The sequence below is a fragment of the Acomys minous genome (assembly GCF_964271855.1).
Source record: "Acomys minous genome assembly, chromosome: 1".
In the NCBI taxonomy this organism is placed as follows: domain Eukaryota; kingdom Metazoa; phylum Chordata; class Mammalia; order Rodentia; family Muridae; genus Acomys; species Acomys minous.
The window spans coordinates 57,205,580-57,220,747 of record NC_140483.1 but is presented as its reverse complement, the minus strand read 5'-3'; the positions used below and the strand labels follow the sequence as shown (position 1 = coordinate 57,220,747).

At 47.6% G+C, this 15,168-nt stretch overlaps 1 protein-coding gene across 19 annotated transcripts in view; it reads right to left on the bottom strand.

The window, feature by feature from the left end:
• NFASC (neurofascin) overlaps positions 1 to 15,168 on the bottom strand; it is a 186,125-nt gene that overhangs the window by 40,835 nt on the left and 130,122 nt on the right. For 14 of the 19 annotated variants that reach the window (XR_014780741.1, XM_084790351.1, XM_084790349.1 and 11 more), the window contains 6 exons: positions 5,398 to 5,541; positions 4,628 to 4,739; positions 4,144 to 4,310; positions 3,584 to 3,731; positions 2,387 to 2,511; positions 822 to 866 (listed from right to left, as the gene is read on the bottom strand). Coding sequence is in view for 18 of the 19 variants with exons in the window: in XM_084790351.1 (XP_084646477.1) it covers positions 822 to 866; positions 2,387 to 2,511; positions 3,584 to 3,731; positions 4,144 to 4,310; positions 4,628 to 4,739; positions 5,398 to 5,541 (741 nt within the window). In the remaining variant the exon portion in view is untranslated. The remainder of the gene's footprint in view (positions 1 to 821; positions 867 to 2,386; positions 2,512 to 3,583; positions 3,732 to 4,143; positions 4,311 to 4,627; positions 4,740 to 5,397; positions 5,542 to 15,168) is intronic. The other 5 variants (XM_084790360.1, XM_084790362.1, XM_084790357.1 and 2 more) reach the window with 1 other exon arrangement.

The window sequence follows — 15,168 nt, the reverse complement described above, 5'->3', positions numbered from 1 at the left end:
GTAGAACAGGGGTGGGGGTTGAGGTGGGATGGGGGGAAGGGTTCGGGGATGGGGGTGGGCAGGGCCTTCACACAGGAGTAAGGGAAACACCTTTTTGGGGGGAGGTGTTCCGATGAGTATCAACATTATCCTTGCTTTCAGAGAGTCATCCTGCCATAGAATGGAAGCAGACACATTTCCCCCACATTTTACCTCCCTAAACCAGCTATTTCCATATTTTGGCTGGTTACCAGGAAGACTAGAACATTACGGGTCGAAACTCCTTGTGTGTGTGTGTGGGGGGGGGCGGGGTGTCAAATGACCCTTTCACAGGGGTCGCCTAAGACTATCAGAAAACACAGATATTTACATTATGATCAGAACAGCAAAATGACCGCTATGAAGTAGCCACAAAAATAATTTTATGGTTGGGGGGATCACCACAACATGAGGAACTGTATTAAAGGGTCGTAGCATTAGGAAGGTTGAGATCCACTAACCTAGACAGTGAGTCACTTAAGTTCATGTTAGTGTGTGTGTGTGTGTGTGTGTGCGCGCGCACACACACACACGCACTAGGGGCCGACAGCGATCACTTTAAGGTGAAAGGAAAGAAGATAAATGGCAGCCCAGATTTATGAGTCCAACCTGCAGAAGGCACCTCAGGCAAGGTTGTGACATGGTCAGGGAGGCAGGTGCCTGTGGGTGCCTGAGGGTCAGGGGTCATGTGGGAGGCATGTGAAGTGCTGTCCACCAGCTTGTAGTGCTGAGTCTTCTGAGGCACGTTTCCTCCTCACAATTCCACCCCCGGGGGACCACAGCCCCTGATTAGTACAAATTACCTTTGGGCAGGGCAGCCAAACGGTTAGTTGGAGTGGCCTGATCAGCTGCAACGGTAAGATGGGTTATCCAGGTTAGCAGGTTCTCAGGGTTAAAGGGGTCTACAAGGACGGGGATGGATAGCCGAGGCTTTTGCAGCTGTCCCTGGGCAGCCCCACCTCCCAGATGACTCCTTGTGTTTCTCCTAGAGTGAAGTCTCTGGCTTCTTCCTGTCTAATACTGTTAACATATCTGGGCTCACAGTGGCCAGCAAGTGGGACCTCCACTGCAGGAGACCAGAGAGGGAACAGGACAAAGGTGACAGCAGTGGACCTGCTCCATTGGAAGGGGCAGCCACCTTCCCTTCTGTTTAGACTGGTTTGGTATTTGCAGTGTGGCACGGACAGGAAGGGACGGCACCATCTTATTCAGTGTGTGGCAGCGTGACAAGCCACAAAGTCCGGGAACAGCATGGGAGGGGGGAAAAGCTGGAGGAAGTGTTCGAAGTCTGCACACACATCACACACACAAACACACACACACTACTGCCCCCTCCACTACACCTCTACAAACACACACACACACACACACACACACACACACACACATACACTGCCCCAACCCTGCACATACATATACATCCCTCAACACTATATGTCCCATCTATAGACACACAACACTCCCCCTACACACAAACACACACCTCCCATCCATAAACACACACATACACATACCACATCCCTCTCCACTACACCTCCACAGACACCCACAGACACACACATACGCACACACAAACACTCCACCCCAGCCCTTTACATACATATACATCCCCTACAGTACACCCCCCCACTACAACCCCCACATATACACACAACACTCCCCCTCCACATACACACACATATGCACAGGGCCCACACCACACCACATACATACAAACACACACCCCACCTCACCCCACATACACACATGACACACCCCGCCCCCCACATATTCACATACTACACCCACACATACGTACTCATACACCGTACACTACACTCCCCGCCCCCACGCATGCACACCTCCCCCACCCCACTGGACACACACACACACACACACACACACACACACACACACACACACACACACCATACACGTACACACATAGTACACCCCACACATACAACTCATAGCCCATACACCACAACTGCCCCCCCCATCACACACACACACACACACACACACACACACACACACACACACACCCCACATCATCTTGGTCTAGCATTGCTTCAGGGTGGCTTTAGTCAATTTGGTGGCGTGGAGGTAGCTGTAAGAGAGAGGAAGAGGCAGAAGTCACTCCATTTTCTGCTGTTCCACACCTTTAAGCTGGAGTCGGGAGGTCAAGGACCTCCCTCGGGAGACAGAATTGTCCTCCTCAGCTGGCTTGAGAGTGGCAGCTCCTAATCCAGAGGAACTGAAGAGGCCATGTCACCTAACTGCTGCTGACTAGGCATTGCCCTGGGGACCACCCAGCAGTCACGGCTGCTCTGGCTGCTGGGACGCAGGGAGAAGGGCTGCTCATGCTGACGTGAGTGGCAGCTGTTACCTAGAACAGTGAGGTAGGCCTTGGCTAGGTCCTGGTCCAGCTCGGTGCTAGCCATGCACGTGTAACTGCCTTGGTCCCGCTCGGCCACGCCGAAGATGGTCAGGGAGTCGGCTTCCTTCTTCATCCTGCAAGGTGCCAGGCTGAGGTTGGCAGGAGGGCAGCTCCCATATGGGCACAGCTGATGCTTTCTTCCCACAACGGGGTAGCGAGAAGGAAGCTAAAGGGGGTGGCCGGGCCAGGCGAGAGCATGGCTCCTTTGAGTGGTGTGAGGTACCATCCAACACTCTGACTGGATGCAGGAGAAAAGAGAGTGGATTGGATGCTGCTCAGCATCTATGCTGTACCCATCTCTGAGCCTTTCTTGTGCTATACACACTTCCCAAATTAGGGTACCATTACCCTGACGACCCAAGACAGGCTGGTGTCCCTCCTCTTCCTCTACGTGTGTTTTGTCCCATGTACCAGTTTCCGGTGCTCTGTCCCTGAGCTCCTATGACCTGTTCCCACCAGAGGGAGGGTGCATGCCAGAGCAATACAGGATTGTGGTAGAGATCTCAATACCAGTGGGTGCCGGGTGCCTGTGCACACAGGCATGGCCGCTCCCTTCATGAAGCTGGGTAAGACTGCGTAGAAGAAGAGAGACAGCAAAGAACCCTGGGAAGGGTGGCTGGGATCAGCCGTTCTCAATTCCAACTGCACATTACAAAAAACCCCAGGGGAGCCTTTAAACACCATCAGCACCTGAGTCCTTACGCCAATAAAATCAGAACTGGGATGTAGGAGGTGCGGGTGGGGGCACTGTCAAAGCATCCAGAAGATCTAGGACCCACGCACTGCACTAGATGAAGTAGATGAGGCCAGGCCTGCCCTCTACTGGTGAGCAGGGGCACTACAGGCAGGGCTGAAAGGATTGGGGCATGGGGTGCAGAATAAAGAGGTAAGGAAGGGAATAAAGAAAAGGAGCTGTGAAAGGGAGGAAGAAAAGTGAGAGGCAAAGGGGTGAGGAAGAGAGAAGAGGTGAGGGAGAGACCGATGTGTAGTGATAAGAGAGGAAAAACCAGTTCCTGGGGTTGCCCCTGAGGAGGTCGCCAAGGCTATCACCGCTCCTAGTAGCTCCCTAGTGACACGTGTGACACTGAAATCAAGGGCAAACTTCCCCTTAAATGTGCATAAGGAATCGAGGTGGAGGGCAGGAACCTGTTTCCAATGTAGAGTGGTTCGTCGTCCTTCAGCCAGGACACAGTGAGCTTCAAGGAGGGGTCATGCTTCACGCGACACTCCAGCTGCACCGTGGTGCCCCTCTTGGCCACCTGGTCCTCAGGCATCCTGTAGATCCTGGTGGGGTCTATGAGGAGAACAAGGAAAGCTGACCATGAGACCCCCTTCTCTGCCCACCGCCCCAACGTAGCCATGGAGTATGACGTGAGTGACCCTGACACGTCAGACATGTCAGAGTGCACCTTGCTCTAAGAACGGTGGGGAGTCCCTGTACGCAGGGTAATCAAAATCCCCAAATAGTTCTCTGGCTCAGAAACCCATGCCATGAGTGCTGGCGGTGGGGGATGGGCGCCCCCTCTGGGTCAAGAGGAGAAGCAACTTCATTGTTCCCACCCCTGGGTCGTCTGGAGTCACAGAGAGGACACGCTTGTGCCCACCAGGATCAGGCAGGGACGTTCCAAAAGCGCCAGCATTATGGGCACGTGAGCATGGTTGTATTGTCCCACCCGAACCCCCGCCTAGTGACGTCCCTCACCTACCTTTGACCTCCAGGCGCACTTGGTTTTCAGCTTTGCCTAGGATGTTGGTGGCCACGCAGGTGTAGATGCCTTGGTCCTCTTTGCGAATCATCTTAATTTCCAGACTGCCGTTTTCATAGACGTGGTAGTTACCACCATCCAGGTTGCTTCCTTGCCCATTCTTAAACCTCACAACAGAGCAGCAAACACAGCATACTGAGAAAGGACTGGCCCAAGGGAGCCAGGAAGCCGCAGAGTCCATGGTGGGGTGGGGGTGGGGGTTGAGGGTGGGAGTGGGGGAGCTCAAGCTAGACCCATAGAGTCCTGAGTCTTGTAGGCTCTGCCTATAACCACTAGCTGGCTCTGGAGAGACTCCCTGCCCTGAACAATGTCGGAGGTGTACCCAGAGGACCAGCTGTGACTGTTTAAAAATCCCAGGTCTTGCTGAGTACCACCTATAGAGCAGAAAAGCCCTGTTGGGGAGACCTGGTCTCCTGGAACTTACCATCGGAGTGTTGGAATGGGAGACCCAAAGAATGGACAGTCCAGCCGGGTCCGATTGTAAAGGATCACTCTGATGAGCTGGTTCCGGGGAGACAGCATCCGAGGGGGTACATCTGAAACCCCAGGGGGCCAGTTTGCCGATATGGGTGTGCAGTTCAAGCCTTCCTCTTCTTCCTTGCTCTCACTACAACATGCCTTCCCCATAGAGCAGCTTTCTAGACACCTAGATACCCTTCCTTATCCACCCTCATCTAAGAAAACCTATCCGACCTACAGACCCCTGGGGTTCAGGTGTGCCAGGAGCATCACAAACGCTGCTCAACACATTTGTAGACCATAGTCATGTTACAGCGTCAAAGGATGACGGCATCCTTGCTGCTTAGGTGCACTTATCCACCTGTCTGTCCCACATCTGCCCCACATCCAAACTACCTTTTGTAAAGGGTTTCCCCAAACTATCCCATAGTTTCTGGAGCCAATTCTCTACAACCCCGAGACATGTTGTATCTACTGGTTCCCGCTGCCCTCTCCTTGCTCAAGGAGTACAGCAGCCAAGCTCAGAAGCACGTCCTACCCAGCTGCTCTGACAGAACGAGCCCTATGGTCATCTGACTTTGGTGGAGTGCAAGTCTTCCATTCACTCTCCACACCGCCCCAAGCCTGCCCAGCATGCTTAGGCTGCAGAAAAGAAAGTGCATCTCATGGCATTGCTCTACCCCAAGAGGCCCCCCCCCCAACAGCAGGCAGAGACTGCTGTGAGGGTATGCTCACCCAACACACTGACGAAGGCATTGGCCAGCAGGTAGCCATGCTCGTTGGACGTGTTGCACTGGTACACCGCTCTGCTGCTGATCTGAGTGTCCCGGAAGATGATGGTGTCTCCGGCTACCTCACGGTTGGGGTTGGGTGGTGCCGCTACAGGTGAGAAAGAGTGGTTTCCCCATAAGAAATGAAAGAGTGGAACCAGGGCTGGAGAGATGGCTCAGTGCTCTTTGAAAGGACGCGGGTTCAATTCCCAGCACCCATATGGCAGCTCACAACTGTCTGTAACTCCAAGATCTTACACCCTCACACCAATGCACATAAATTAAATTTAAAAAACATATATATTAAAAAAGAAAGAAAGAAAAAAGAAATGGAGCCAGGCAGAGTGAAGGGCATGCGGGCTGTCTCTGGACAGGGTCTCAGGTATGCCGAGGGCTCTGTGGAAGAGGCAGCTGAGTGGATCCACATAGACCAGGCTTCCAGACTCAGCACTGCCGAACCCTGTGACCTGGGCCCCGTGGGAGTTTGTTTCTCAGTCCATCATCTGGTGGGGATCTGAATCTTTGCTTTATCCACGGGATAGCTGGGCAGCTGTGGTTGGAGATAAGAGCTATGGAAACAGACTGACTTTGTAAATAGAATCTAAGTGCATGCCCAGTCAGCATTGCTCACACTGTCTGCTTCAGCTCCTGGTCTGTAGGACGACCCACTGCCTCATGGAGCTCTGCAAAGATATCCTGCGACTTTTCACACTGATGTATCATGGTTACCGGAAGGCCCAAGAATACTGTTGTTTTTCCACTCCACTTATTTAGTTAATTAATTTTTTTGAGACAGGGCCTTGTTATGGAGCTCTTGTTGGCCTTAACTCACCATGTAGCCCAGGCTAGCCTTAAACTCATGACAATTCTCCTGCCTTAGCACTAATCATTGGGATTGCAGGCATGAGCCAATGTGTCTGATATTCATTCATTATGATTTTAACCCAGTGTACATGGACAAGAACACAGCGACATTCAAATGGCCCAAACCCACCATCTTCCCCTTCTCTGGGCAGAACCTCCCTCACACACAAAGCTGCCCACCGACCGGAGCCTCACATGCCTGCAAAAATCTTCCTAAGAAAAGGAGCCTAGGTAGAGAGAAGCCATTCTTGGCTCCTGTACTGCTGGCTTTGGGGAACTGTAGGCCCTGTGCTTATGTCGCTCTGGGACTTGGGACAAATCAAGCAATACATCCATCCAGAGAAAGCATCGTTTCCATCAGACTGGCGGGGGTGGGGATGGGGGGAGGAATGACAAGGAGTTATAAAGCAAAAGCTTCCCAGAACTCAAAGAATAGCCACTTTCCTCGTTTGTAACCACTGGGAAATATCTGGCCTTGGCAGAAAATACTTTGGCTTGCTGAGGCTGTGGGATCCCTGGGATGGCTCAGACCTACAAGGGAAGAGGAGTCTGGTCCGATGGCACCACTCAGATGACAATCTGGGGACTCAGCAGAAGGTAAGTGAAGGCACAGTGTCCTTATCATCTGTCCTGGGACCTACTCAGCAAAAAGCCACCGGGGAAGTGGCGCCACCAACCCTAACACCTCCTTGCCTGGCCAATTTCATGAACCCAATTTTCCTGCCAAGTCACTTCTCTTAGGCACTTCCTGCTGACAGATGACCCCAGGGCCGAGGCTCGGCTGCCAGTCCTGGGCTATATGTACAGACAGTGCTATGACGTGCACCACCACTGCCTGCTTCCCCCACAGTCTGTAAAGACAGAGGAGTGTGGACCTCAGGCTGGGGCTACATCTCTGCTCGTGGTGGGGGTAATGAGACTCTCTGGGGATAGCTACAGATTCCGTTTTAGCCGGTGCAAGCCCACTGCAGCCCAGCGCAGCCCACTGCAGCCCAGCGCAGCCCACTGCAGCCCAGTGCAGTCCACAGCTCCCCCACAGCACCTAGCTCGCTGCATCTCCACGTCACCTGTCTCCTCTGCTGCTCCACCTGTTCCTTTTCCTTGACTATTTTAAACATGACTTTTCTATTAGCATGCAAAAATTATGGGATGATATTCTCATGCATTCATATATGTTCCCCCCCCCCACTGCTCCCCTTCTTTCCATCCCCCAGTCTCCTTTCTGCTGTCATAGCACATACACACTGTGCTTAGCAGTTCAACTATGTGGGATTTTTGTCTGTCTTCCCTTCCTATTGCCTTCTCCTGTCTTCCTTCCCTTTCTTTAAACCACTTCCTTCCCCTTTACAGATGTCTACTTTTGTGTCCTTGTTGTGTGTATGTATGTATATTTCTTTTAAGCCCACATTGCACACATGAGGAAACATGGAACATTTGTCTGAGTCTGGCTTATTTCACTTAACACCGTGCCAATGGCTGATCTTTATGTCTGAATAAAACACCATGGTGTCTATGCACCATGTTACTCTCTATCCATTCATCTGTGGATGGGCAAAGAGGCTGCTTCTGTGTCTGGCAGTTGTGAACAGCTCAGCAAAAACATGGATGTGTAAGTGTCTCTCTGGTGTGCTAAATCGGATTCCCTTGAGTATATGCTCAGGAAAGACATAGCTTCATTACATGGTAGTTCTATTTTTAGTTTTGTATAGATATTTGTGTTTGTGTGTGTGTGTGTACATGTGTATGTACACACGCCACCGTGCACACATAGAGGTCAGAGTGCAACTCTTTGGGAGTTGGTTCTTTACTTCCATCATGTGAGCCTGGGGGCTCAAACTCAAGTTGCCAGACGTGGCAGCAGGTGCCTGAATCTTCTGAGCCATCTCACCTGGCCAAGTAGAAATGTATTAGGTAGGGATGAAGGCTGTTGTGTGATCAAAGGACAACTTTGTGCGGTTGGTTCTTTCCTCCCATTTTTATGTGAGCTCTGGGGATGGTACTCCGGTGTTTGCGGCAAACACCTTTACCTGCTGAGCCATCTTGACAACTCTATTCTCAGTGTGTGCATATGCAGTGACAATTCTGGGATTTTTTTTTAAAACCATAACTATATTATTAAAATGTTTTCACTTTAATGCCAGGTGTGGGATATGGGCCTACTTTGCAGCAGCTGACTATGATTTGTCTTGCGCTCCAGCAGAGGTGTGGTTTTGCCAGCTGCAGATAGTTTCTGCGATTATGTGAATTTGGAATTCTGGGAACTTTTCAGAGGGTGTATAAATGCTAGGCCGCCCCCCCAGAGGTGGGGTCAGTGGTTGTTGGTCAATTGGGGGGCGGGTGTTGGTTGTGTTTTGTTAGCAGTGGTGCTCAAAGAAGAAGCAAGAAGAAAGAAATTAGATTCAAGGATCTCTCTCCCTCCCGTCCCTCTATCCTTCTTTCTGTCCTATCTAATGATAGGGGGTGAAACGGTGGTGGGAATAAAGGGTGGGAAAAAAGAAGAACTCACAAAGTAGCAAAGACAAGCTACAAGTGTGGGCGTTCGTGTGTGCATGCATGTGTATCCAGACAAAGCCCTGACTGACTAGGCTTGGAACCCCCTATGTAGAGCAGCCCGGCCTTCAAGCTCACAGAGATCCACCTGCCTCTGCCTCCCATGTGCTGGGATTAAAGGTGTGCGCCATCATGCCCAGCACCCATTTTGGTTCTTTGAGGATCTTGCACACTAATTTCACATTGGCTGCTCCAGTTTGCACTGTCACCGGAAGAGCATATACAAGTTCCCCTTTCCTCACACCCTTGTCTGTGCTGCTTTTTACTTCGTTCTGATTGTAGTTTTAACTTGCACCTTCCTGATGGCCAGGGATGTTGAATGCATTTTCTGTGTGCTTACTGGCCATTCATATTTCTTCTTTTGAGAATCGCCTGTTCAGTTAGTTTGCCCATTTGCTGACTGGATGGCTTGGTTTCCTGGTATTAAGTCTTGGAGCTCTTCATGGAGTCTAGATGTTAGCCCTGTCGATGTAGAGTTGGTGAAAACTTCCCCACTTTCTGCAGGCTGTCGCTCCACTCTGCTGGTTGTCCCCAGCCCTGTGCAGAAGTGTTTTTACTACACACAATCGCCTCCATCGCTGTGTGGAGCATTTATACTACACACAGTCCTCCCGTCAGTCCCCGGAACTGTTTCCTGAGATATCGGAGTTTTTGGCAGAAGGTCCTTGCCTATGCCCACATCTTCAAGTGTTTCATGTTTTCCTCTAACAGTTCCAGGCTTCACCTAGAGATCCTTGATCTATTTTGTGTTGATTTGTATAAGGTGAGAGAGATGGCTCTAGTTTCGTTCTTTTACATGTGGACATCCAGCATTTCCAGCACCACTTGTTAAAGAGGCTGTCTTCCTGTCAATGTATGTTTTTTGGCCGCCTTTGATAAAAATTAGGTGGGTCTGGTTGTGTGAGTTTATAGCAGTGTCCTGTATACCAGCTCATTGGTCTACTTATCTGCTTTGCTCCAGAACCATGCTGTTTTCATGACTATAATTCTGTAGTATAGCTTGAGATCAGGTATAATGACATCCCCAGCCCCGCCACCCTCTCCCTCCCCACTTTCCTACTTGCGATTGTTTTCATACGATTTTAAAGATTCCCTCCCTTCAATTCTGTCATTAAGATTTACAGGGGGAGGTAATCCCCCTCAGGAACAGTCATAGGGGAGGGGAATAAGGGGAAAATGGGAGGGAGGGAAGAATGGGAGGATACAAGGGATGGGATAACCATTGAGATGTAACAAGAATAAATTAATAAAGGAAAAAAAGTGAAGGGATAACAATGAAGATGTAATTTGAATAAATTACTTAAAAAATAAAACAAAGCAAAATTCTAAAAAAAAAATTTAATAGACTGAGTAGATGGTACTTGATTTTAGTAATAACAGTAGCAGTATTAACGTTGCCAGCCCACAAGCATGGGAGGTTGAGATGGTTAATGCTATCAACTTGGCAGGTTTTGAACACACAGGAGAAAAGCTCCGGGCACGCCCGTGAGCGATTGTAGAGACTAGGTTAACGGGGTTGGGAAGACCGACCTTAACTGTGGGTCTTTCCGAAGGCCGGGGTTCTGGCTTGAATAAAAACAGGAAGTAGAAATGACCCCTTTTCCACCTCTTCCTTCTTGACTGCAAATGCAACGTGACTAGCTGCCTCAAGCTCGTACAGCAATGAACTCCCGGCTGAGGCGGACCGTGTCCTCAAACTATGAACCAAAGCCAACCTGCCTTAGATTGTCTCCGTCAGACACTGAGGGCCTTCCGGTTTCTAGTGTTGTCTTTAATGACTTTCTTGACTATTCTAAGGGTTTTTTCCATTGTCCTAAGTTTTAATTGTGGGAATCTTTCACCTACTTGGTTAGACTTATCATTGGGGTTTTGTTTTGTTGAGGCTATTGCGAATGAGGCTATTTTCCTGTCTTTCTTTGTTTTGTTTTTGTTTTTGTTTTTGCTTTTCTCTCTCAGCAAGTTTGCTATTGGAGTAAGGGAAAGCTACTCAGCCTTGTATATTGATTCCATATCCTGCTGCCTTGCTAGAGTCATTTATCAAATGACTAAGAGGGTTCTGAGGCTAAAGTCTTTCATAGGTTTATGTCATCTGCAAATAGGGACTTATTTTCCTATTTGTGTCCCTTTTATTTCTGTCCTGTCATATTGCTCTAGCTAAGGCTTCAAGCATGATCATGAATAGGAGGGCAGACAACCGTCTCTTATTTCTAATTTTAGTAAAGATATTTTCAGTTTTTCAATTCAATATAGTGTTTTATAGGTTTGTTGCAATATAAACTTTACCATGTAGAGGTGTGTTTCTTCCGTTCTCAGTTTCTTTAGGAAAGCTTATCATGAAGGAATGTTGGACTTCATCAAAGGCCTCTTCTGTGTTGGATGGGATGACTTGTGACTCCCATCCATACCTCTATTTCTCTGCTGAATTAAAGCTATTGATTTACATATGTTGAACCGACTTGCCACATCCCTGGAATGAAACCAACTTGGTCATGTGTAATCTTCACGGCATGCTCTTAAATTTAGTTTGCAACTGTTTTATTGATTATTGATAATTTTTTCATCTATGTTAATCAGGGAAATTTGTCTTCCTCTCTATATTTTTTTCTTTTTTGAGGAAAAGTCTCATCTTGTAGCCCAGGATAGCCTAGAATTCACCATAGCCCAGGCTAGCCTTAAACTCATAGCCATTCTCCTGTCTTAGCCTCTTGAGTGACCCATCATGTTCAACCTTACAGTTTTTGTGTGTGTCCTTGTCAAGTTTGACATCAGAATGAGTCCTGATACTGTTTTTCCTTTTTTACTTCATGAACAGCTTGAGGAGCACTGGCGTTAGCATTTCCTTGAAGGTCTGGCAGAATTCAGCAGTGACTCCTGCCTGGTCCAGGATTCATTGCTTCTTTGGGGTCTGTTTAAGTTGCTTATATGTTTTTTATTTAATTTTAGTAGGTCATATGCATCTAGACCTTACCTGTTTCTTCTAGGTTTTTTTCAGATTATATGGTTTTCCTAAACTATGCCCTAAATATTCTCTAGATTTCATTGAAACTTGTGGTAATGGCCCCTTTATCTCTATTTTATTACTTTTGGTATTCTCACTTTCTTTTGGTTCGTTTGGATAAGAATCTGTCAATCCCATTTATTTTCCAAAGAAGCAACTCTTGGCTTCACTGAATCTTCATATATATATATATATATTTTTTTGTTTCCATTTCATTAAATTTTCCCCTGATTTTCGTTCTTTCTTTCCATCTGCTGCTTTTGGGTTTGGATTGCTCTTGGTTTCCTGAGACGGCGAGGTACATCCTTGAGTTATTTATGTGAGACCTTTCTGTATAAGAACTTGTAGCTATGAATGTTCCTCTTAGAACTGCCTTTGTTAGATCTCAAAGGTTCTGATAAGGCGTGCCTTTGTTTCCATTCGGTTCTCAGACTTCTGACGTTGCTCCTCACAGCGCTGCTCATTCAAGAGGGCATCTGCGAGCCCCGTGGTTCTTCTCCTTCCTGGTTTCTAGTTACATCTTGCTGCACTCAGAACAGGTACGAGAAGCTATTTCAATTCTTTTGTAGTGTTCAAACTTGCTGATGGCATAAAATGCAATCTATTTCAGTGAGAGTTTCATGAATTGCGGAGACAAATATGTCTTCTGCAACCGTTGAGTGGAATCTTCCATAAATGCCGGACAAGTCCATTTGTTCTTGGGTGTGGATTAACTCTGAAGTTTCCTTCTGTCTATTGATGAGACGGGATGTTATGGTCACCCAGTACTATGTGTACCAGGAACCAACTGTCCCTTTATAGCTAGAGTGCTAGCTCTATAAAACTGGAAGCCCCAGCATTCAACCCACAGATATTTACAACTATTCTCTCTTCTTGACGGATTTTTTTCCCTTTACTAAATATGTGGTGGCATCGTTTACCTTATGTATTATGGGTCTGCTAGTTTGCTGGGTTGGATAAGATGGAATCTTTCTTAGTTTTCCTTATTCATCTGTTCTCTAGAAGAAAGTCACATTGTTGGGGGCTGGAGAGATGGCTCAATGGGTAAGAGCACTGGCTGCTCTTCCAGAGGTCCTGAGTTCAACTCCCAGCAACCACGTGGTGGCTCCCAGCCATCTCTGATGTGATCACACTCTTTGCTGGGTTCTCTCGGCTGAGACTTTACTGCTCTTTGTGGTTAGCATTTCTTTAAGCATTTCTGCAGAGTGGGTTGGTGGTCAAAAGTTGCTTTAATTTGTGCTGGTCTTAAAATGTCCTTACTTCTCCAGAAATATATTTAATTACATTTTTTTACATTTATTTAGTGAATGTGGGGTATACATGTGCTATGCATATATCTAGAAGTCAGAGGAAAATGTGTAGGAATATTGATGCTCTCCTTCTGCCATGTGAGATCAAATTCAGGTCATCAGGCAGAGCCATATTGCCAGCTCCTCTCCATGAAGCTCAAAAGATACGTTTGGAGGATGTAGCAATTCTGATTGACAGTTTACTTTCGTTGTCTGAAGCAGATTAGCCTATGCCACCTTGGTTTGTATTGAAGCTTGATGTTATTCTGATGCATTTGTGAGCCGACATTTTTCTTTCACAGCTTTGGCTATTGTTTGTTTGGTTCTTTGGGCATCTTGCCTTTGATGTGTCATCAATCTCTAGTCAAGGCTATTTGGGGTTCTAAACTCCCTTTGTGTTTGTGCTGGCTAGTTTATATCAATTTGATACAAGCTAGAGTCACCAAAGAGCATGGACTCTCAATGGAGAAAATGCCTCCATAAGATTGGGTTGTAGGCAAGACTGTAGGGTATTTTCTTAATTAGTGATTGGTGTGGGAGGGGCCTACGGACACATCACTAATGGCCGTAGACCGAGAATGGCAAAATAATGCAGTGTGTGCTGTGAAGTTGAAAGCTATTTCGAATACATATAAACTCAGTAGATGGATGAAATAAAGAAAGGTGTCAGGGCAAAAGGAAAATACAAAAAAGCAAGGTTAGATTGAAGAAAAGAGAACTGTCTAGTAGAATTCTGTGATGGGGAAGAGGAAAGGAAAAGAGATTAAATAAATACAGGATCATTAATGAGAAATCTGTAACGGAAATGAGATACATGTAAGAAAGAGAATGAAACATACCATACGGGGCTGTTTTGGGCTGGAGATTGTGATGGTATTGCTTGCTTAGTAAGTTGCTTGCTGCATCAGCACAGGACCTGGCTTGGTCCCAGAGTCCATGTAAAAAAGCCAGACACAGTGACGCATGTTTACAAGCCCAGCATGGGGGAGGCAGAGATAGGTGTATCTCTGGGGCTCCCTGGCCAGCTAGTCCAGCTTACTAGGCAAATTCGAGGCCAGAGAGAGACCTTGTCTCAAAAAAACAAGATAATGGCTCTTGATGAATAACAATCAAAGTTGTCCTCTGGCCTGGTAAAGACCATATGTGACCTTGCACATGCATGCATGCATGCACATGTGTGCGCGCACACACACACACACACACACACATACACACACACACACACACACACACACACAAATGCTCAAGCACAGCATGCACAGAGCCTTTACTTAAAAACTGAGATGAAGTCTAGTAAAGGTATAATATAGCAAGAAAAAGGGAAAACACAAGAGGCTAATAAAAGAAAGTATTAACAATGAAAAACGCATAAAACGAATAGATACATATAAGAAGGATATTAACACAAAGTTTTAAAAAATCAGCTGAAGTACAAAGACTGCTAAAAGTGCAGTAAAAAAAGAAAAAGTGAAAATCAGGGGGACAAAAAAGTCAGAGCAATTCCTTCCTGGGGCTTTGAAAGCTGAAGTCCACCAGACTTGTGGGATTCGGATTTGGGGCAGGGCCAGTTGCTGGGAGCCCTGGGCTCTTCTGTCATTAGTGTTGGTGCTGACCCTGTTACAGAAGTATCACGTACGTGGGGCGGGGTGGGGGGTGGGAGGGTGAGGGGGCGATGCCGGGTCTTCACTTCAGTAGCTCTTTTCTCCACACACCAGGGGCCTCTGTTGGCCAAACTTAGTTTTGTGGTCTGTGGGCTGGGTTCTTTTACTCCTCCAGACTCCACAGTTTGTGTGTCCCAGGATAAAAAAATGTTCTAGCTGAAAGTGTCCCCCGAGTGCACTGAGAGGGGACACAGGCGTGGCTCTGAGCTCACCACAGGTAGCCCTGCCGCTGTGGACATGGTTGTGTATGTTGAGTGGTTCCAATGGAACGGATAGGTGCTTGCCAAGACTGACCCACCCACTGACCTAAGGTTCAGACATTTGTTTATTTATTTATTTATTGGTTTTGTTTTTTTAAGAGACAGGGTTTCTCT